At 46.5% G+C, this 22,096-nt stretch overlaps 2 protein-coding genes and 1 long non-coding RNA gene across 6 annotated transcripts in view; 1 reads left to right on the plus strand and 2 right to left on the minus strand.

Moving 5' to 3' along the window:
• LOC142765631 (uncharacterized) overlaps window positions 1–6,080 on the minus strand; it is a 70,330-nt gene extending 64,250 nt beyond the window's left edge. For 3 of the 4 annotated variants that reach the window (XM_075866945.1, XM_075866942.1, XM_075866943.1), the window contains exons 1-4: window positions 5,885–6,080; window positions 3,178–3,272; window positions 2,063–2,255; window positions 364–412 (exon numbers count right to left, since the gene is read on the minus strand). In XM_075866945.1, the coding sequence (XP_075723060.1) occupies window positions 364–412; window positions 2,063–2,255; window positions 3,178–3,272; window positions 5,885–5,980 (433 nt within the window). In that variant the 5' untranslated portion in view covers window positions 5,981–6,080. The remainder of the gene's footprint in view (window positions 1–363; window positions 413–2,062; window positions 2,256–3,177; window positions 3,273–5,884) is intronic. The other variant, XM_075866944.1, reaches the window with a different exon arrangement.
• Window positions 1–22,096, plus strand: part of LOC119184958 (uncharacterized) — a 46,723-nt gene that overhangs the window by 17,575 nt on the left and 7,052 nt on the right. The window lies entirely within an intron of this gene.
• Window positions 11,156–12,796, minus strand: LOC142765021 (uncharacterized). Its single transcript, XR_012884018.1, has 3 exons — window positions 12,754–12,796; window positions 12,575–12,640; window positions 11,156–11,276 (listed from the first exon to the last, which is right to left on the minus strand). It is a non-coding gene; the product is annotated as an uncharacterized LOC142765021 (long non-coding RNA).

Raw genomic sequence — 22,096 nt, forward strand, 5'->3', positions numbered from 1 at the left:
ATATAAAAATTGACTAAGTGTTACTGATGTAATGTGCTAACATATCCAGTTCAAGGATGACAACCGAAAAAAGGAATATTTCAGCTCTTCACTGTTATTTTTTTACTATGTAAATAAGCTTGCATGCTTGTGCCAAGTAGCTCGTGTTTGTGATTGAGAAAAATTTCGAACTTCAATTTTAAAATCGATATGAAGGAGCTCACAAATATTTCGAAACATACCTGTTTCGCTTATGCTGCTAGCGTAAGAAGTTGAGAAATATCTTGAGCGTTAGTATTCACAGGCTGAATGTTCGATAGTATTTAACGATCAATATACTAACAATCTTTGCATTAAAATTATTAACAAAAGGTGCTGACTCACTGATGAATGTGAAATCAACTTGCGCTAGATTTTCGAAGTTGAAGTAGTTCTGAAAACAAAACAGAAAAAAAAGAATGCACACTTCGCAAAACCAAGGAGTCTTCAACTATCTCTCGTACTTGGAAAATAGCGCCGCCTACTGAGAGCAAAGCCTGATAATAAGCATTCGGATAAAAATTCTTTTGTAAAGCACAGCATAGAAAAATCAGCAGTCAAGCAAAAAGTTACTCCATTCGCAAGCAGCCTCTCATAAAACGCAAGCTGTTCTCCACTACGTTAGAAGCTGTTAATAGATGCCAGGTTTCGTTATTTTGCAGATGGCTGCCACTAGCGAACACTCAATCCCATTCAATTCATTCGTTATTCTTCACAAGAAGTATGCATCAGTCCTGATATAAAGGCAGAAACGCATAACATGGAGGAGTTGTCAAGGGGGCCCTTAAGTTACATCTAGGTATGCAAACAATACAGAGCGCGAGAAATTAGAATAACGGCGGTTGAATGGGTCATTCTATTCACGTCAAGAGAGCATGAAACTATGTGAGTTAGCTTTGTAACTGGTAAACGATTGGCATTCTATTAGGTCTGTGGTGTATTTTGTTTCAAAGATGTGATGCGGTATGTGCCAATGTAAATTATCCATAATTTGTGCGAGATTTTGGAAAGGTTCATCACATAACTGCGCAAAAAAACAGCCGAAAACACGAAAGAAGAGAAACGGACACAAAAGCGAAGATTGTGCGTTTGTATGACCTCTTCTTTCGCGTTCCCGTCTGTTTTTTGCGCAGTTGCACTATAGATCAGTACAAACTCGCCCATCCTATCAATATTCTTTGGAATAGCTAAAGTACTTACATATGGATGAAGCAACATACGAAATAGAGCAATTCCCGACATGAATCCGCGGTGCCGTTTGCATCAGATAAGCTTATGGTTATAATCACATCTATAAACAAAGCCCGCTATAAGAAACAATCTCGCATGTTCGCTCATTCATTCACCTAAGACAACCCATTCGCGACCATTCAGCGACCATAAGAATGCTGGGTAGTACATGGAATCGCCATACTTTTGGGTCTCGAATCGCACTTGAGGCTTTGCCTATTTCTGTGTTTCGGTTTTATTTCGGGAAAAGAAACAAGTTGCTCTGAACTTCGTGACTAGATTTCAGCTCGTGAGCATAAAAAATCGAGGTGGTGATGCGTAGCTGATAAACTGTTGCCGATTGTTCTTTCGTGACAAAGGAGCTTCAAGCCATACGAAGCCAGAAGGAACGTGAGATACGCAGGCCTGCTATAGGCAAAACCATTTGCATCTCATGATTCCGATGCTTGCTGAAGTACCATGCGTGGGCAGCTCTCAATGACACTAGCGCTAGAGTTCCTTCCAATGTATTTATAAGAAACTGTATGCTTTAAGCAAGCTGCGATGCGATGTGAGGACGTCATCACGTTTAGGACGTCACCATGCACGTTTACGTGACGACACTTTTCGTCACCATCACGACTTGTCGACGTGACAAACTTAAGCGATCTGCGAAGCAATTCCGAAATGATAGGGTGACGTCACCTCGCGATGATGTCTTGCATCACTCGTCACTCTACCCGACGCCACGAGACGGCGCCACGCAGGACGCCAACAAAATTTCGGGCTTCACGTGGCATCTCTAGGGCTGTCGCCTTGAGAAAATAAAGCTTGCCTCTGCCAACTGCTTCGATCGGTTGGAAAAACACACTCCCACGGCGATGTAGTCTCCCGCGTTTATTGTGCCACCACCGCTTCCGATAGTGTAGTCGCTTGCATCCGTTGCCCTGTTGTAGTAGTGCCCCGTAGCGTTACTCATTTCAGTATTGACGATTGCGTTTCGTGGCCCCAAAGCAGCTATTCCAGCTCTGGAAGATGGATTCACGCGCAAAACGTGAACGTCAGAAATAATTGTCGTGGATCTCCAACAGCATAGTCATATACACATTTATTATAAACCTAGAATAGAAAGAGAGAAAGAGGCCGATATCAAATGATACGATGTCTTGCAGAGCAAGGTGTTGGGAAATAGGTATTAGGAGGAGGAGGGAAATAAAGAGGGTGTAGATGAAAGCATAGCGCTGTAAATTCAACATCGGCATCATCATCATTAATCTTACTACGTCCACTGCAGGACAAAAGTCTCTCCCATGTTCCGCAGTCGACTCGCTGCTGTGATTGATGCAGCCACATAGCACCCGCAAAATTCCTATGTAATCTCATCTGCCCACAAAACTTTCTGTCTCCCCTTCACCCTCTTTCCTTCTATGGGAATTCAGTCGGCGATCTATAAAGACCAGAGGTTTTCTTGCCATGGTGCAACATGCCCCACCAGCGACCATTTCTTCTTGATTTTGACCACAATGTCCTTAAAACCGGTTTCTTCACCGGCCCACTCTACAAAGTGCACTACAACACATCAAGTGGGTGGGAAAGGAGTGTGACGGTAAAAATCAGAGAAGGAAGAACAGGGTCACCAGCTTCGTTGTTTTCAGTCTTCGTAAGATCAGTGCGCAGCTGTACTTTTTTTTTCGTAAATATGTGGAGATGCTCTATAACGCCCCGAGCATATGATCGGCTTCCATCATGCCTGCATCGTTGCCGGCAGGCTTGTATGTGCCACTGTGGGGAAAAAATGTTTGCGCAAGCACGCAAAAAAGACGACGAGATCATAATGCCAGTGATCGGATCAGCCTGTCCTGGTGTACTGCTAAAGTTACACGTTGCTGTGCTGTTACAATACAGAGTGGCAATATGATAGAAAGGAACACGATAAAATTGACGTCTTACGGTTTGTCAGCAGAAGAACAATATACAAAAATGTACGCCGCCAAGTTAACAAATCCTTTCGCCACAGTTTCACACATCGGTTTTGCATATCCCATCTGAAAGGAACAAAATTGCCTTCTAAGAGTTAATTCATAGTTTAGAGCAGAGAAATTTCTGAATTAACCCATCAATAAGTCGGTCACGTCTTTTAACTTAACTTTCAATACTAGAGCACACATAGGATCTAACATGCAAGACTACACTAAATAAATGCAATAACACAAGTTTTATTGGAAGAATTAACTCAAAATGTGCTGGGCGCATTCGCTACAGACGCCTTTTACTTGTTATATTGGTTCTAGCAAGCCCCACTCGAAATATTTCTGGATCTAAGTGGTTTTATGCTGCCTCTACAATTATATGCATGATGATGATGATGAAAACTTCATTTAGGTCCATAGAAGTCACAGGCAAGACCCAGCGCCACCCGGCTTGTCACACATGGGAACAGCCAAGCCAAGCTTGGCCGTCTGTTCAGATGCACCCTGGATGGATGGGAAGATTTCTTTGCATTGCTTCTCAGATCGACCCACGTACGACCAAGAAATAATTTCACGTGCTGACGCTATGGTGAAAGTTTGGCAATATTTCGCGTCATAACATTCTTATATTGTGTGAAACAGCACATAGACCGAAGGCACAAATGAAATACAGGTGACAACTAGACAATCATTGCATTTCGGCAATCTAGTGTTTTTCTCTTCCTTTTGTGCTTGGTTTGTGTGCTCTGCTTCAGCCTCGCCGCGGTGGTAAGTGGCTAAGATACTCGGCTGCTGACCCGCGGTCGCGCGATCAAATCCCGGCTGCGGCTGCGGCATTTCCGATGGATGCGGAAATGTTGTATGCCCGTGTGCTCATATTTGGGTGCACGCTAAAATACCCCAAGTCGTCGAATTTTCCGAAGCCCTCCACTACAGCGTCTCTCATGATGATATGGCAGTTTTGGGACGTTAAACCCCACATACCATGCGTTCTGCTTCACTAGTAAAAATTAACGGTCACACGTACATTTGCCCAACTTTCTGTTTTACTGGTCATAAGTGATGACTTTTGTATGACTAAGACTGAAGTCGATGCCGCGGGACGCTGATGATGATGACGGCAAAATCTGCCCTTTGGTGAGGCATTCAGTACTTTCACTTTGAGCAGGCTCGAGATGCAGCTGGGTGTGGCCCGTAGTCTGGAACTGCACTTCTCACAGCAGGCCACTTTGCATGGTCGACGTGCGCCTCTTGGTGCTCACCTTTCACGCAAGCGAGACAAGGTCTCCCAACGGTTCCTCTCGAATAGAGAAACTTGAGTGGAAATTAAAGTGTGCTGTCTTTCTGACTTAATTTTACAGCAAATAAAAAAGATGTAATAGATGCCTAAAAATTCAAGAGTTGTTGTCCGAGGGTGAATATGTGATAAGTGAAGCTTAGCGTTTGTAGCAGACACACTACCTTTCCTTCCTTCCTTCCTTCCTTCCTTCCTTCCTTCCTTCCTTCCTTCCTTCCTTCCTTCCTACCTTCCTTCCTTCCTTCCTTCCTTCCTTTCTTTCTTTCTTTCTTTCCTTCTTTCTCATTGCACAACCTTGCTTCTTGCGTTTGCCTTTTTACTATCCGGGAACTGGACTTTGTGCCATGTACATTATCATCACCGCAGCTCATCTGTTTCTTCAGGCAACAGCGACGGTCGTGTGTGAAACGATACAGTGCAACAATGAAAAGCAACCATGACATCAGGCCGAGTGAAACGACATGTAACCTCGTTAGAAGATCAGATTGGCATACTACAAATGGCTGGTGTTCCACATTTATCGGGCCAACATTACTACTCACCACACCTCTCAACTAACTGTTAGGAAGGGAACACGCCATAGGCCAACATCGATTACGAGTGGCACATTGCGGCGTCTCTCGTTAGCCGTTCGTATTGATTGCTTGGGCGGTGATTGGGTGCGCGCCTGTTCAGGATGATGGTCATTTTTTTTATAACCACACACAACAGACGTTGATCCTACCAGCTGTGCTGCAAAACACGAACACACAGAGGAAATAATTTTTTATTTCTCGTTTCTTTTCTGTTCTTGCAGAGTTCATATGCGGTGTTGCCTGTGTTACACCAAGGAACCAAGAAATACGAGAGCGTAAGACAGCCCAGGCCTCTAAAATTATCTGCATTTGAAATGCAATAAGCGCAACATACACGGGGCACAATAAGAGCAATTGAACTGAGAGGTTCGTGTGGGCCAAATAATCATAAAATAATGAACAAAAAAGAGCAAACAATGCCCTGCCAACTTCACCGAAGTATTGCAGGCTAACTATATAAAAATAAATAAATAAATTAGACATGTTTCAAATAGTATTATTTAAGAAGAGAAAGAGACCTGGGTGGAAAGTTAGAGAGCACTCACCCCCACCCCCACAGCCAATCACCTCCAAGGGAACGAGAGACGATCTCAGCGACATATTGTACAAAACCCTTTACTAGAATACGCAAATAAATATTTTGACTTGGTCTTGACTTACAAAAACAATTTTTTTCTTGCTTTTTTTTCTCGGTTTCAATCTTCCATCATGCAGGCTGACTTTGCCATCTTCTTTGTCTTCTCCTTTCATGTCCTTACTGTCAGATAGGATCCCGTAGCGTACGTTTTATCGAAACGTAAATAGACAGTACTTACCGGAAAGACAACGTGTACGCCATTGTTGGCCATTGTGAATTTCTGATGCAGGCGAACGATGGCAGGCAGAGGACTGTGGGGAAGATAATTCGCCATGCTTTTGGCACTGTGACTCGGGTGGTTGAGACGCTCCTGGTGGGTATAGCTGTCGAGAAAGGACCTAACTATTCAGCTAGCTGGATGCAACTGCGGGCGATAGAAGAACCACTCAGCTGCAAGTGATGCGCGAACCTTCAGGATAGCGCCTTCTGGCGTCGACAAATTATCGACTAAAAAAAAAAGCCCAAGCTTACGCGGGATGCCTTATACGCGTCACGAGTTCGTGATGCTAGCGCCAGCTCACTTATCCGTACGATGAAATCGGCAGCAGTATTGTAGCGTCATGTGCCCGAATACAATTGAGAATATTGAGTGGGCGTCTCAAATAGGTAGGCTTAAGGAACCCGTCACTACGTAGTATCCCGAACTCGAAGAAAATATGTATAATTCATTGCATTCGAACATCCTGATTTTACCAAGACGTCTTCGATACGAAGACTTATGACATCCGTCAGCAATGTAGTGTAATTTAGCCGAACAGAAGTGAGTGCCCAGCCAAGGTGTGTTGAATTGCTGCAGGTTCAAGACACCCATCGCCCTTAACAGAAGGCAGCATTAGTTGGCGATTGCATGTTATATGAGCCCATAGAAAGACCGGGGAAACGGTGCGAGGCAAGTGGAACGTTGAATGGATCGCAATAAGAGGCATTACTTATTGTGTAAGAATAGAAACGTTTATTTACCGATGAATGTCTCGGCGTGTGCTATACTGACAGTAATGCCACAAACTGTGGCATGAAATCGCGCGAGCGATTGCCCCCGTCTTCATTGGCTGTGAAAGTGCACTTGTCTTGAATAAGTCCACCTATGAAAGTGTCGGACAGCCCATCTGCTCAAAGACCTTACTTCTGCTCATACAAGCACTGTAGACTACGTTGTTGCAGTGACAATAGAAAGTGTATTTCCCAATACTGCGTTTTTGTATTTTTAGGGCATTTTGCTTTGTTAACCTTTTATTTCATGCTTTCAAAGATCAAGGGTTCCGTCCCTGCCGGCGACAAGTTCGCTTGTCGTGTACGCGGCCTTTTTCACATCTATATCACAGTTATTGCAGTACGTTTGAATCAGTACAACTAATGTGCCTTGTGACTTTTTTGCCTTTTTTACTCACTAGTTTTATTAAAGTAGTGTCAATAAATGAGCTTTTGAAAATTTCCTTCATTCATTTTTTCTTTCAAAGTAATGTGTTAGTTATACCTGGACATTGACTGTTAGTCCTCTGTCAGTTGTATAGACGTGTTCTTAAAGAAATCTAGTAAGGAATTTCATGAATATGCACAGTATTCGCACTTTGTAGGCCACGCGTACAGAAAAGTGTAGTTTCTGAGCCTCTCGGGAAACTGCATTTCTCATCTGGAAGTACTGCTGCCATGTCTCTTCATGCACGCCGCTTTGTCCATAACAAAAATGCATTGTTTGTTCTAATACTCACTGTGCATACGTCAGCGCATCACTTTTTTGTTTCTAGAATAGATCTTTTCCAGCAGGCTTACGCTTCGTAGACAGTCATTCATTACAGCTGCATTGCGTATATACCACCGGAACTGCCATCAAAAGGGTGTCACACACCGTTTGCTTACAGCAACCCCTGCAAATATATTTGAAGTTGCACTCACGTTTCGTCGGCGTGGGGCCTTTGCCTAAAGCACTGTTTCAAGACATGGCCAGCCCACCTCGCAAATTACCCAAACAAGGCCGCTGACCTGACTGCCACGTAGGTATTGAGCTCCATTCCCGCTGACATCCTCATTTTTATACTTTGTATTCGTCGAGTCAACACTGCTTCTGCCAGTTTTTTTTAACGCCCCCGCAAGGGCGCCTGCGCAAGTAGGCGTTTGGTGTGTAGCGACACCACGAACCCGAGCTAACGGGGGAGTTTCTACTCCCTCCCACGCCTAGCCGTGCGTGGCTTTGCCGTGTCCGGGGAAAAGGGGATCCTGGGGGTTGAGCCGACGCTGGGTGATTGGACCGTTAAGGCCCCCCGGCAGAGGCAACACACCCCTTTGGCCCCGGCTTCACGTAGACGGCACCCCTGGGCTGACCCACCCAGGGGAAATCGGCAGTCGCCTTTTCCTATCTCTCTCTCCCTACATCTTCGTCTTTATCTCTTACTATTTATCTGTCCTGTCTTCTACTCTCTTCCGTTTACTTCCGATATTCATGGCGGCAAGGGTTAACCTTGTGTAGGTATCCCACCTTGGATAATTACATTGGGTTATAGTGACAGCGTACGGCTGGCGTCGGGAGGGCTTGTTTCAACAAGTCCAACCACGTCCCCTTGTTGGGCTCCGTGGTGGGTGGTCGCCGCTGTTACCGAACACATTCATACTTGTATGGCTTTACAAGCATCCGCCGACCTTGATCGGTCTCGCAAAAGAGGCCGCACCGAAGCAAGTTATCACGTCTCGAAAGAAACCAAATTTACTTTCGCGAAGTACCACATTATCCACAGTGACAGCACACCTCTAAGAAAATTATCCCCATTTTTGGTGGCCAAGTGCCTAAAAGAAAAAATAGGACCCACATACAAACCATCTAAAATGTCAAGCGGTGACCTCCTTTTGGAGCTAACCGAAAAAGACCAAGTGCCTAAGCTATCCCAACTAACCAGCATTGGAGAAACAGCTGTCACCGTTTCGGTCCATCGCTCTCTAAATACCAGCAGGGGAGTAATCTCTGAGGAAGACTTCTTAGGCCTTAGTGACGAAGAGCTCCTCGAAGGATTCCAAGACCAAAATGTCATAAAATTTCAAAGAATAGTGATCCGTCGCAATAATCAGGAAGTGCCCACCAAACACGTAATACTAACCTTTGGAACATGTGAAATGCCCACCTCACTTAAGGCTGGGTACTTAAAAATAAATGTCAGACCTTACATTCCAACCCCAGACGCTGCTTCAAATGTCAGAGATTCGGACACGCCTCGCACTCTTGCAGATGCAAAGAAACATGCGCAAAATGCAGTGCAAACGACCACAAATCCGAAAATTGCTCATCCTCACCCCACTGTGTTAACTGTGACGGGGAACACCCAGCGTATTCCCGGTCATGCCCATGTTGGAAAAAAGAAAAAGAAGTGATCCCTCTGACCGTCAAAGAAAAAATATCACTCAGCGAAGCGCGAACACGGCTATCATACCTTTTCCACAGAAGTTACGCCGATGTGACGCAGTCGGGGGCAGCGTCACAAAGGCCTCAGGAGTCGACCGCTACCACACCCAGTGGTTGTATGGTGACTCAAACCGCCCCCGTAAAAGAAGCAGCGCCAGCTGCTCCATGCACATCAAAGGGCCCGCAGACTCCGGTCTCCCTGGGCCCTAAACTCAATAGAGCGCCAAGGCCTGAGATCCGTTTCTCAGCGCCTCACTCTCGATCTTCCAGCGCCTCAGACAAGGCAATGGAGATCGACCACAAAACTCCGGTGTCGTCGACACCGAAGGAAAAGCGCTCTCTCGAGCGTACCAAACAGGACAAGGACAAAGTCCCAGTAACCACAGTAAGTAAGCGATAACCGTAATGGTTATCGTATTTCTTTCTATTTCTATTTCTTAATATTGTCACCTATCATCTTTTATACCGATCAATCCCCACAAGTATAATTACTTGACTTTATTCTGCCATGGCTTTTATTGTACATTGGAACTGTAGAGGCTTAATTCATAACTTTGGTGACATAAAAGACATCATTAACAAATTCTCACCAGTAGCCTTTTGCCTCCAAGAGACAAATCTTGGTGCAAAACACAACCACTTCCTAAAAGGCTTCAAAGTTGCCCGAAAGGACCGCGAACATTGCAACCGCCTTTCAGGAGGAGTAGCCATAGTGGTGCAGGGCAGCACTTCTACGCGAGATGTCCAAATAAACACATCTTTCGAGGCCGTAGCAGTCACCATCCTATCATAAAAAACCATCACCATCTGCTCACTGTATATCCCACCTCACACCCTTTTCAGCACCAAAAACCTAGAAAATCTAGTGGAACAGTTGCCAAAACCATTTATCTTAGTTGGGGATTTCAATGCTCATTCAACCCTTTGGGGTAGCGACAAAATTGACGCAAGAGGGCAAGCCGTGGAAGATTTTATTTTAACAAATGACATCTGCCTTCTTAATTCCGGTGCTTTTACCTACTTTTCACCAACCTCGCGCACTTTTAGTTGCTTAGATCTCGCCATGTGTTCATCGTGTATTTTTAATGATTTTAAATGGGACGTCGTCAACACATCTTATGGCAGTGATCATCAACCCGGCATCATAAAACTCATACCATCTTACCCAACTCTAACAAGCAGGCCACGCCGGTGGAAACTACAGCTCGCGAACTGGTCAGTTTTCACAGAAAACGCTAAGCTCGATGAAGTTTTCTCATCGGAGCTTTCTTTTGAGAAACTAAACCAAGAGTTTGTCAAAGTTTTAATCTTAGCAGCAGAAAAAGCAATACCGCAATCATCCGGCATCGTACCTAAGAAATTCAACCCTTGGTGGACAAACGAGTGTACTGATGCCAAAAAACTACAAAATAAGGCCTGGGGAATTCTACGAAGATATCCCACCTACGCCAACGTCATCAACTTCAAACAGGCAAAAGCCAGAGCCCGATTTATTCGAAGACAGGCAGAAAAGGATTCATGGCAAAAATACATATCATCAATTAACAGTTCAGTCACATCTAAACACATCTGAGACCAGGTGAGGAAGTTCAAGGGAGAGTACTCCTCCTACACAATACCACTGCTTACAAGTCCAGACACACAATCAACACTAGAAGACCAGGCCAACCTATTAGGAGAACACTTTTATAAGGTATCATGCTCAGCAAATTACACGAATACATTCCTGAAATATAAAGAAAATGCAGAAAGACAAAGATTGCCTTCTAGCAGTACCTCAAATGAAAGTTATAACCTTCCGCTTACGCTGCACGAATTGAACAGGGTACTCTCTGCCGGTAAAAAAACGAGAACAGGGTCTGACCAGATACACTACGCAATGTTGACACACCTATCCCAAGCATCCGCGCGGGCACTTCTCCAATTCTTCAACAAAATATGGGACTCTGGCATAATGCCTGAAGATTGGAAAAAAGCCACAGTCATACCATTCCTAAAACCTGGTAAACCCCCAACAACCCCAAGTAGCTACAGGCCCATTGCATTAACAAGTTGCCTTGCAAAAACTTACGAAAGCATCATAAATATTAGACTTACCTTCACTCTGGAATCGGAGCACCTAATAGACGCACACCAGTGCGGATACAAAAAGGGCTGTTCCACCACTGATCACATTGTTAGGCTGGAACAAGAAATACGACAAGCATTTCTACACAAACAGTTCTGTCTCTCGGTCTTTTTGACCTAGAGAAAGCATATGACACAACTTGGAGATACGGAATTCTCAGAGATCCAGCTAACTTAGGGATTCGCGGAAGAATGCTGAACTGCTTACACGATTTTTTATCGAATAGAACTTTTCAAGTATGTTTGGGTACGGTACTGTCACGAAAATTTGTCCAAGAAAATGGTGTACCACAGGGCTGCGTTTTGAGCACCACCCTGTTTATTTTAAAAATGAACTCCATCAACAGGGCTATACCCCGTACAGTCATGCACTCCATCTATGTTGATGATCTACAAATTGCATGCCGAGCCTCCAGCCTATCATCCTGCGAAAGGCAACTCCAAATTACAATAAATCGGCTTACGAAATGGGCCGACCAAAATGGTTTCCGCTTTTCAGCCCAAAAAACCACAGCTGTTCTCTTTACACAAAAGAGAGGACTGTTCCCTGAGCCCGCGCTCAAACTATACAACATAAACATGCCGGTAAAACAAGAACACAAATTTCTAGGAATCACATTCGACCGAAAACTAAACTTTCTTCCACACATAAATGCACTGAAAACTAAGGCAAACAGAGCACTCAATGTGCTCAAAGTACTCTCCCATAAACACTGGGGTTCCGATCGATTCTGCCTTATACGTATTTACCGATCCCTTGTACGCAGCATGTTAGACTACGGATGCATAGTCCACGGCTCGGCGCGAAACTCGTACATCCGTCGTCTTGACCCTATACACAACCTCGGTCTCTGTCTGTCAAGTGGTGCTTACAGAACATCACCCGTGCAAAGTCTATACGTAGAATGCAATGAGCCCCCTCTATGTGATCGAAGAGCATTACTAACCTTGTCATATGTTTTAAGAATAAGGTCGTCACCTGAACACATCTGCTATGAAATTGCTGCAAAATGTGACTCGCGCTCACACTATCTCAACAAACCGAACCTAATCAAACCACTTGTCTTACGTTTTGAGGAATACTGCCGCTTTTATACCATCCCTGTTGAATCACTAGATGTCGCTATAAACCACCAAGACTGCCGCCATGGTTTGACCTGTCACAGCTATGCGAATTTTCACTTAGCCGTTTCAACAAAAAAAGCACCCCACCAGAACACATAATCCAAGAATTTTATACACTTCAGCACAAATATAGGGATTACGAAGAATTTTACACAGATGGCTCAAAAACGGAGGACCACGTGAGTATTGGGATTGTGACGACAAAAAGCGCAATTTCTGTGAAAGTACCTCGTAGTTTTTCCATTTTTTCAGCTGAAGCTTATGCCTTGAGTGAAGCAGTTCGGAAAATCATCGCTGAAAAATACAAGAAAGCAACCATATACACCGACTCAATAAGCACACTAAAAGCACTACATATAAAATTCGAATGTGAGCCTATAGTAGGCGACATTCTAAACATGGTATACTTAAACAGCCAGGCAACCTGCATCCGTTTCTGCTGGGTCCCAAGTCATGTGGGGATACCTGGAAACAAAAAAGCAGATAAGTATGCTTCCCAGGCAGCCCATAAAACAGTAACAAAAGTAAAAATTCCCCTTAAAGATATCCAGAGAACAATTCGCCTGGCCCTACTAGCAAAATGGCAAAAGCAATGGGACACCTGCACGAACAATAAGCTCCACCTGGTGAAACCCAATCTCGGGGAATGGAAGACCTGCCGTCACCAGCAACAGTTTATTGAAGTTGTATTATGCCGACTTCGCATTGGACACACACACTTGACACACAACTTCTTACTCGCAAAGGAAGATCAACCAACGTGTGAAAAATGCCAAGAAGCGTTAACACTTATGCACATCCTAATCACATGTCCTACCATTGAAACACAGAGACAAAAACTTTTCAGCAAGCTATACAAACAACACGTACCTTTACACCCTGCTTTGTTCCTAGGAGATGATCCTCTAGTACCTCTGCCTGACTTGCTAAACTTTCTGAAAGAAAGTAACCTGTTGAATGGGCTTTAAAATGTCATCTTTTTAGCGTCCATTCCTGAAAGTCTTGTGTCTGGCGCAGCATAGCCTTAGCTTCTTTTCGCCATAAAAAAACCAAATTAACCTAACCTTTTTAACGCCGTCACATTGAAATTACCAATGTCTGTTTTGTCACTCCTGGAAAGACCTAAACTCTCATTGGCCTGCGTCGGAAATGGATACCACGGCCCATAGTATTACAGGTATGTGGTACACGAGTCTGGAGGAAAGGGTTTGACGACGTGCGAAGCATAATTTTCACGTTATTCATGTCCTGACGAGACCGCCATATCAGACAAATTTTCTTACGGTTTACACCAATTTCGGTTTACATTAAGTTTATGATTGTAAGAGCATTCAGATCTTGGCGGCGACAGACAGATGGATGGATGAATGGATGGACGGATGGACGGATGGACAGACGGACGGACGGACGGACGGGTGAGTGGGTGCGTGGACGGGTGGACGGACGGACGGGTGGACGGAAACTACGTATGCAGACTAGGCGACGAAGTGTGGTTGTTCTGCTTCCCAGGTTTGTCACTGTGGAAAATATACGTGTTGTTTTGTGTGATTTCAAATCTTGTTTCCTTTGTTTTACGCTGCCTTATCTCTGTAAAACTACCTTCAAAGGTTTTCAGTATGCTAGAATCAATAAATAAGAAAAAATAAAGACATTGGTGTATCAACCACCTGTTTTTGATCCACTCTTTAATGGCTTCAGGGAAAGCGCTGTCCTTTTATTGCTTATCAGCTTTTTTTATTAGGTCAAAACAGAATAAAAGGTACTCGTGGCAAACATTGTGACTGTAAAGCAATTTCGGATAAGTTTCTGGCTGTGAACACAGAATTTACTATGCGTCCTGATTGAATATTCTATGGGGCAGACGCCGCAGCCGCCACAAAGTTGAAGGAGGTCTGACTGTGGAAGGGGAGAAAATCTTTGGACCTCACTAGAGCTGGAACTTGAACGCGTTGTCGGAGAGCGTCAGCTTCTTTTATAATAATGATAATGACAGAAGCCTCCCAATTGAGCAACTTTTCCTTTCTTTTAATCTTTCTTTCACTCTTTCTTTCTTTCTTTTTTTTGTTCTGTCTGTCTACATAATTAGGTGTTTGTTTTTTACAAATATCTCTAAAGCACCGAAATAATAAATTCATCAGTTCGCCAAGGCATCTACGCTTTCCGCAAGGCTAAAAAAGGCACTGATGGGCACAAAAAAGGTAAATTATCAATTTAAGTATATATTTGGTAGTTTATCAATTCAAATTGATAAACTACCTCAAAGGTAAATTGTCAGTCATGATTCGATTGACAATTTAAACAGCGAAGTTGTGTAAGCCATTTGTAATTTGTGCGGCCTGTCTAAAGAAAGAGGTACGCGCCCATGTGGCGTTAAGAATATCATCATCATCATGATCACCGTCGTCGTCATCATCATCATCATCATTATCGTCATCATAAACCACTGTGTGCCATAAAATTTGGGTGATTGCTAGTCCGGAAGGCTGAAAAGATGGCGAGACCCAGCGGTGCCTTGAAATAGGGGCCCGACCACGTGGCGTTGCCCTGTTTTACGGCCACGATGTCTTTTTTGCTAATAAAGTTTTCTTCTTCTTCCTACTACTCACCCCTGGTACACTAAAATTGAAGAGAACTGTAAGCTAAACAAATGATTGTGCAGCGACTCAGATCTTTTAAGCGACAAGACAAGACAAGACTTAGGTGAGCTGAACGTCCCGACTACGTACAACGAGTCAATACTAAGGAACAGAAGACGCAACGGTGGAGGTACGAAGACACCGAAGCTATGGACGTCCTACGCTAATGGCATGGCCGTAAAAATGTGAGGGACGTGAACGCTAGCTTTGGGCGCGAATTTGTAAGCGGGTTTCTGTTTCTAAAGTTTTGACGCCCTTTTCGTGTCTGTGGTTTACCTCGAACCCTTCTAGGCTGAGAATCAGCACAATAACAGCGTAACATTGCCTACCTATAGGCTAGCAACGACGTTCAGGTAACCTAGAAGCTACCTGTGCCCTCTAGCTAAGGGCTTGAAGCAACCCAGATCTAACCAGATCAGTCTTAATAATCCTATTATTTATGAATATCAAGCCTTGCCTGGCCTTGCGCAAGCTTGTGACTTTTTTTTTTCGCAGCGGAGGAGACATTCCTAGTGTAGAGAGGAAGAAGAATATGTGCCGCAGTGGGTCACGCCTTTAGCAGGAGGAGCCAAGCGCGAGCGTTTGCCCCGATTGCTGTGATTCCCGAGTCCGTTGCTGCCGCCCGCTTTCCGCGTCAATAGACCTACCGTGCAAGTGCTACTTGTGCCAATAAACCCCGTTGCAGAGTGGTGGAGGTGCTGGGTACTTCAACCTGGAACTCCGCAACAGGAAACTACCTGCCATCCCAGAAATGGCTGAAGAAACCACCCAGCAAGGTACGACCCAGCCTCCGATGGTCATCGTGCCCACTTCGCTACGCGTGCGCGATCCACCTTTTTTCGACGGTACCGATGAGCAAGACGTAGAAGATTGGCTGTCGACATTTGAAAAGGTAGGCGCAAGCAACAAGTGGGACGACCCTTCGAAGCTTCAATATGAACCCTTCTACCTGAAAGAGGTGGCGAGTCTCTGGTTTAACAACCACCACTCGGAATTCGCCACTTGGGGTGCCTTCAAGCTGCGCATTACCGATGTGTTCGGTCGCCCCGAGGTACGCAAGCTCCGTGCCGAACAGCGCCTACGGGGACGCGCAGAGCTTCAGGGGGAAGGCTTCACGAGCTACATCGAGGATGTGCTCGACTTGTGCAAGCGCCTTAACCCTTCAATGATTGAGGCAGACAAGATCAAGCACATCTTGAAGGGGATAGACGACGACGCCTTCCAGATGCTGCTGGCCAAGGGCCCCCGTACCGTGTCTGAACTCGCCACTCTTTGCCAGAGCTTCGAGGAATTGCGCAAGCAGCGGGTCATGACACGGCGGCCAGCGACTACCGACGAAACTCTCGCGGCATTGACCCTAGGTGGAGGCAACAACACAATCATTACGGAAATCAAACGATATGTACGCGAGGAGGTGGCCCGACAACTTTCGTGTCTGTCGTATCAACCGGCAACGGAACCCTCTTCTGAGCGTCTCGCGCCCGCCATCAGACAGGTAATACAGGCGCAGGTATCTGAGGCACTGCCGCCCGTCTCTCAGACAACAGCTGTCACCGCGCCATTGACTTACGCTGCTGTTGCTGCTACTTCACCACGACCTACACTTCGGCCGACTCCCCAGCCTCTACTAGTACCAACGACGCCAGTTCCAGCAACACAACAGCGCTATCACGGAAACCCTTGGCGCACAGTTGACAATCGTCCGATCTGTTATGCATGCGGATATCCAGGTCACGTGGCGCGCTTCTGTCGCCGGCGCTTCACAACGGGCCCGGCTGCAGCTCCAAGGTACTCTGACGACTCTTTCCCGGCCCCGTACAACGCGCAACGAGAAATTACCCGTCAATACGACCGACAATCAGTGCAACGCGACCCGTCCCCATCCGAAATAGACCACCACCCTGCTGCCGACTACCGACCATTCGGTCCCCGTCGCTCATCCTCACCACGCCGCTACCGTTCTCCGTCCCCGTTGCGTCGCCGACCGAACCCCGCAGAGACGGAAAACTGACTGCCGCAGCTCCGGAGGCACGAGCTGCGAAATCGTCGCATTGTAGAAGTCCTCGCCCATCCCCCACAAACGTTCTGGAACTGTATGTTGAAGGTCTACGAACTCTTGCGCTTGTTGACACGGGTGCCGCCGTATCGGTGATGAGTCAAAAACTCTCCCGTTCGATACGAAAAGTAACGACGCCGCCTTCCGACGTATTGCTGAATACCGCGAGCTCGCAACCTATTCGACCAGTCGGAGCATGTACAGCGAGAGTAATCATTCACGACGTCCTGTACCACATCGAGTTTCTCGTGTTGACCACTTGTGCTCACGACGTGATACTAGGATGGGATTTTTTGTCACGGCACCACGCCGTAATTGACTGCGCTCGCGCGCAGGTAGAATTATCTGTGTTTTCAGATGCGCCATCTACTGACAATGAGCGCACTCACCTGGGCAAGCTTCTTGTTGCTTCCGACGTTGATTTTCCTCCTTTTAGTGCCATTGTTGTCCCCGTCAATCGCACTGAATTGTCCGGCTCTACCGTTGTGTTCTCTCCATCTGACGTTTTCAGTCGCCGCCACGGTACGTCTCTGCCATACGCCGTTCTGCCACCTCATCAAGATACTTCCGGAATTGTCGTTTGCAATCCTAGCTCATGCCCTCTCACCTTAAGAGCTCTTGAAACACTGGGCTATGTTCATCCTGTTGACGACAACGTTATTGTGCCTATTGAGTCCCATGACACTGGCCAGCAACTTCAGCTGAACGCCGTTACTCCTCTTTTTACGCGGGATGACTACTCCTCGGATATCTTCAATCGTTCCATCGACAGCAAGCTTCCTTCGGATCAACGGGACCAGCTAATAGCCCTTCTGCATGAATTCCGAGATTCATTTGACCTTCCTCAAAAGGCACTGGGTCAAACTAACACCGTCGCTCACACAATCTACACCGGAACGCACCCTCCTTTGCGGCAACGACCCTACCGCGTATCACCCAAGGAACGAAGTGTAATTGCAGAGCAGGTGGATGATATGCTTCAGCGCGGTTGCATCAAACCATCTTCTAGCCCCTGGTCTTCACCTGTTGTGCTAGTGAAGAAAAAAGACGGTTCGATTAGATTTTGTGTTGACTACCGGCGACTGAACAAAATTACACGGAAAGACGTATACCCTCTTCCCCGCATCGACGACGCTATCGATTGCCTACAAGGTGCCGAATTCTTTTCTTCGCTGGACTTACGTTCAGGTTACTGGCAGGTTCCGATGGCAGAGTGTGACCGTCCCAAAACAGCGTTCGTTACGCCGGATGGCCTATACGAATTCATGGTTATGCCATTCGGTCTGTGCAATGCACCTGCAACGTTTGAGCGAATGATGGACAGCATTTTACGCGGCCTTAAATGGCAGATATGCTTATGTTACCTCGATGATGTTATCGTATTTTCGCCTGATTTCCCTACCCACGTCGACCGTCTGCGCACCATTCTTCAGTGTCTTACCAAGGCAAACCTCCAACTTAACCTAAAGAAGTGCCGCTTTGGGGCTCGCCAACTTACTATACTTGGTCACGTTGTGTCAAAGGATGGAATTTGCCCCGACCCCGACAAACTTCGAGCCGTAGCCGACTTTCCGAAGCCGACTTCACTCAAAGAACTTAGGAGCTTCATCGGCTTGTGCTCGTATTTTCGTCGTTTCGTCCACAACTTTGCAACAATAATAGCCCCACTTACACAACTACTGAACGGTCCAGCTAATCTTTCTAACTGGTCCCCGGCATGCGACGAAGCTTTCCTTACACTGCGCCGCCTACTTACGTCCCCACCAATTCTACGTCATTACGACCCAAGTGCCCCCACTGAAGTGCACACAGATGCCAGTGGCGTTGGTCTGGGAACAGTACTCGCGCAACGAAAGCCCGGTATTCCGGAGTACGTCGTCGCATACGCAAGCCGCGCACTCACAAAAGCGGAGATGAACTACTCCGTAACTGAAAAAGAATGTCTCGCAATCGTTTGGGCGTTAAGCAAGTTTCGTCCTTACTTGTACGGACAGAGTTTCGACGTTGTGACCGATCACCACGCGCTTTGTTGGTTGGCGTCGCTAAAAGATCCTTCAGGTCGCCTTGGACGTTGGGCTCTTCGCCTACAAGAATTCGACATTCGTGTCGTCTACCGCTCAGGACGAAAACACTCTGATGCGGACACCCTCTCACGATCACCACTGAAATCCACCGCAGACCTGCATTCGGACACCAACTTCTCCATCGCTCCCATTTCCGTCACAAGCATGTCGTCTGAACAGCGGAAAGACCCATGGATAACTTCTCTCCTTAACATTCTTTCTGACTCTTCAACGTCTGCATACCCACGCGCTCTTCGCCGACAAGCCACACATTTCGCCATACGGGATGCGCAACTATACCGCAGAAACTACCACGCGGATGGTCGTAAATGGCTCTTGGTTATACCACACCACATGCGATCTGATGTCTGTGCGTATTTCCATGCCGACCCACAACATGCTCACGCTGGTGTGTTACGAACATATCAGCGGATCCGCCAGCGTTACTACTGGCGTGGTATGTACACTTTTGTACGAAAATACATTCGGTCTTGTTCATCATGCCAACGACGAAAGACACCTGCCCATTCACCCGGATTATTACAGCTTCTACCGTGTCCGGCGCGCCCTTTCGACCGCATTGGTATCGATCTATATGGTCCCCTTCCTTACACTGCCACTGGAAATCGATGGATCATTGTCGCCGTCGATCATCTGACGAGGTATGCTGAAACAGCTCCACTACCTACGGCAGGTGCACGTGACGTAGCCAATTTCGTTTTGCGACGCTTCGTACTGCGTCATGGGGCACCACGTGAACTACTAAGTGATCGAGGGCGTGTCTTTTTATCCGAAGTTGTACAACAACTCCTTCGGGCATGCCACACGGTGCACCGCACCTCTACAGCCTACCACCCGCAGACCAACGGTCTAACTGAGCGCTTCAACCGAACGCTAGGAGACATGCTCGCCATGTATGTCAATTCCGACCAATCAAACTGGGATGTCATTCTCCCATTTGTGACCTATGCGTACAACACCGCGACGCAGTCAACCACAGGCTTCTCGCCTTTCTTTCTTCTATATGGGCGTGAGCCGTGCTCCACCCTTGACACCATTTTGCCGTATCGTCCCGACGTCTCAGAGTTCAGCCCTCTTTCTGAAATTTTGCACCACGCTGAAGAGTGTCGTCAGTTGGCCCGATCATTCACCTCGGACAAGCAAGCATTCGAAAAAGACCGCCACGACCGCGACCAGCAAGTCGAGACTTTTGCCGTGGGCTCGTTTGTCTGGCTCCGACTTCCCTTCCACTCCCCAGGTCTGTCCGCTAAGTTTGCCCCCAAGTTTCACGGTCCTTATCGCGTCGTCGAACGTCGATCTCCTGTCACATACGTGATCGAGCCGATCACGCCATCTACAGACAGGCGATGCCTTGGTCGTGAGACTGTCCACGTGAGTCGTCTCAAGCCCTATCACGACCCACTCCTAATCTCGTCACCTTGACTTGCCAGGATGGCTCGTCTTCGTCGCCGGGGTATTGTAGAGAGGAAGAAGAATATGTGCCGCAGTGGGTCACGCCTTTAGCAGGAGGAGCCAAGCGCGAGCGTTTGCCCCGATTGCTGTGATTCTTGAGTCTGTTACTGCCGCCCGCTTTTCGCGTCAATAGACCTACCGTGCAAGTGCTACTTGTGCCAATAAACCCCGTTCCACTAGGAACAAATGATACATCGTTATAACAGGTCGACTTTACTACAAGCCCTACAAGTGATTTCCTCCCCCAACATACGACCTTCATTTACTATCAGTATAGTAATCTTGACGGAGACTACCCTGTTATATTCCTCGTATCGACCATCTGAAATACATCAGCTGTCGCCACTTTAGAGAAAAAGACCTTCATTTTTAATTACCATAATTATTTATTTATGAAAAAGACAGAAGCTGCATTAGGGCTGGCAGTTTTATTACGATTATGTTCAATATAAAAAACACAAAAGGCAAAAGTGCTGAAATAATCAAAAAAAGACTATTTGATTATATGTACATATACGACATATGACATGTAAAGAAATATCTCAAGAGCATCGTTTACATCGTTTATTACACATACACTGTTCAGACACATTACAACGAATAGAGCTTATTCAGTAGAGCTTTAGCCAATCGCTTGAAAAGTGGGCATGAGCCACACGCTGGTAGCGAGAGAAGAAGAAGCAGCTTAGGCGTCGCCCATCGCTTCTACCAGCTAACGCTTTCTGTGCCCTCGAACCTTCGTTGAATGAGTTAGAGTTACCCTAACCAATGGATCTCACATCCCAGATGTACAAAGGTGAGGCAGCTGTCGTCGAAGCGGACAACCAGACTGTCGGAGCCAGTGGGAAATCTGTCTCGAACGACGAATCTCAACTGGAAAAACGCGTGAGTGATGCACGTTACAATGTCTCAGCGTACATAGAAATCTGTTTTACCGCGATCGCGAAGGAATGAATGAGACAGCATCAAACTGGAATCGTATATGAAGTATGGCTATCAACCAACTCCTTTAGGGAGCCTATCTGGCGTAACTGTACAAACACTGGCGAGTGGGAATACGGCTGCTCTAGGGAGAGAAGCACTTTTCGTGGTTTCTGTGTAGCTTCAACCCCAGATAAGCGGTGAGAGCGCAGAGCGTACAGCACATACAGATGTCCACACGCTTGTCTAGATTGCTGATGTGGCATACTTCGGCGTGTTCCAGCATTATCTGTCGCAGCACACGCCACTAACAAGTATACTTCTGGGATATCCCCCTCGCTCGCTGGATTCCGTGCCGACCGGTTGCGCCCTCGCGATCTCCGACGACAGCGCAGCTCTGGCCGACTGGGTTGGTCCTACGCCATCTCCTGTTGCCGACAAGAGCTCTCGCCAGTGGTGCTCCGTCCTCCGAGTCCTGCAACCGTGTACTTCTGTCCTGTCTTCTCCTTACTTCCGTCGCACCCTGTCCCTGCGCCTCGCTCTCTCCTTTCCTCTCTCTCTATCTCTCTACCTTTTAATCCTACCCTTTTAATCACTTCTC

Source organism: Rhipicephalus microplus, chromosome 6 (assembly GCF_043290135.1).
Source record: "Rhipicephalus microplus isolate Deutch F79 chromosome 6, USDA_Rmic, whole genome shotgun sequence".
Taxonomy (NCBI): domain Eukaryota; kingdom Metazoa; phylum Arthropoda; class Arachnida; order Ixodida; family Ixodidae; genus Rhipicephalus; species Rhipicephalus microplus.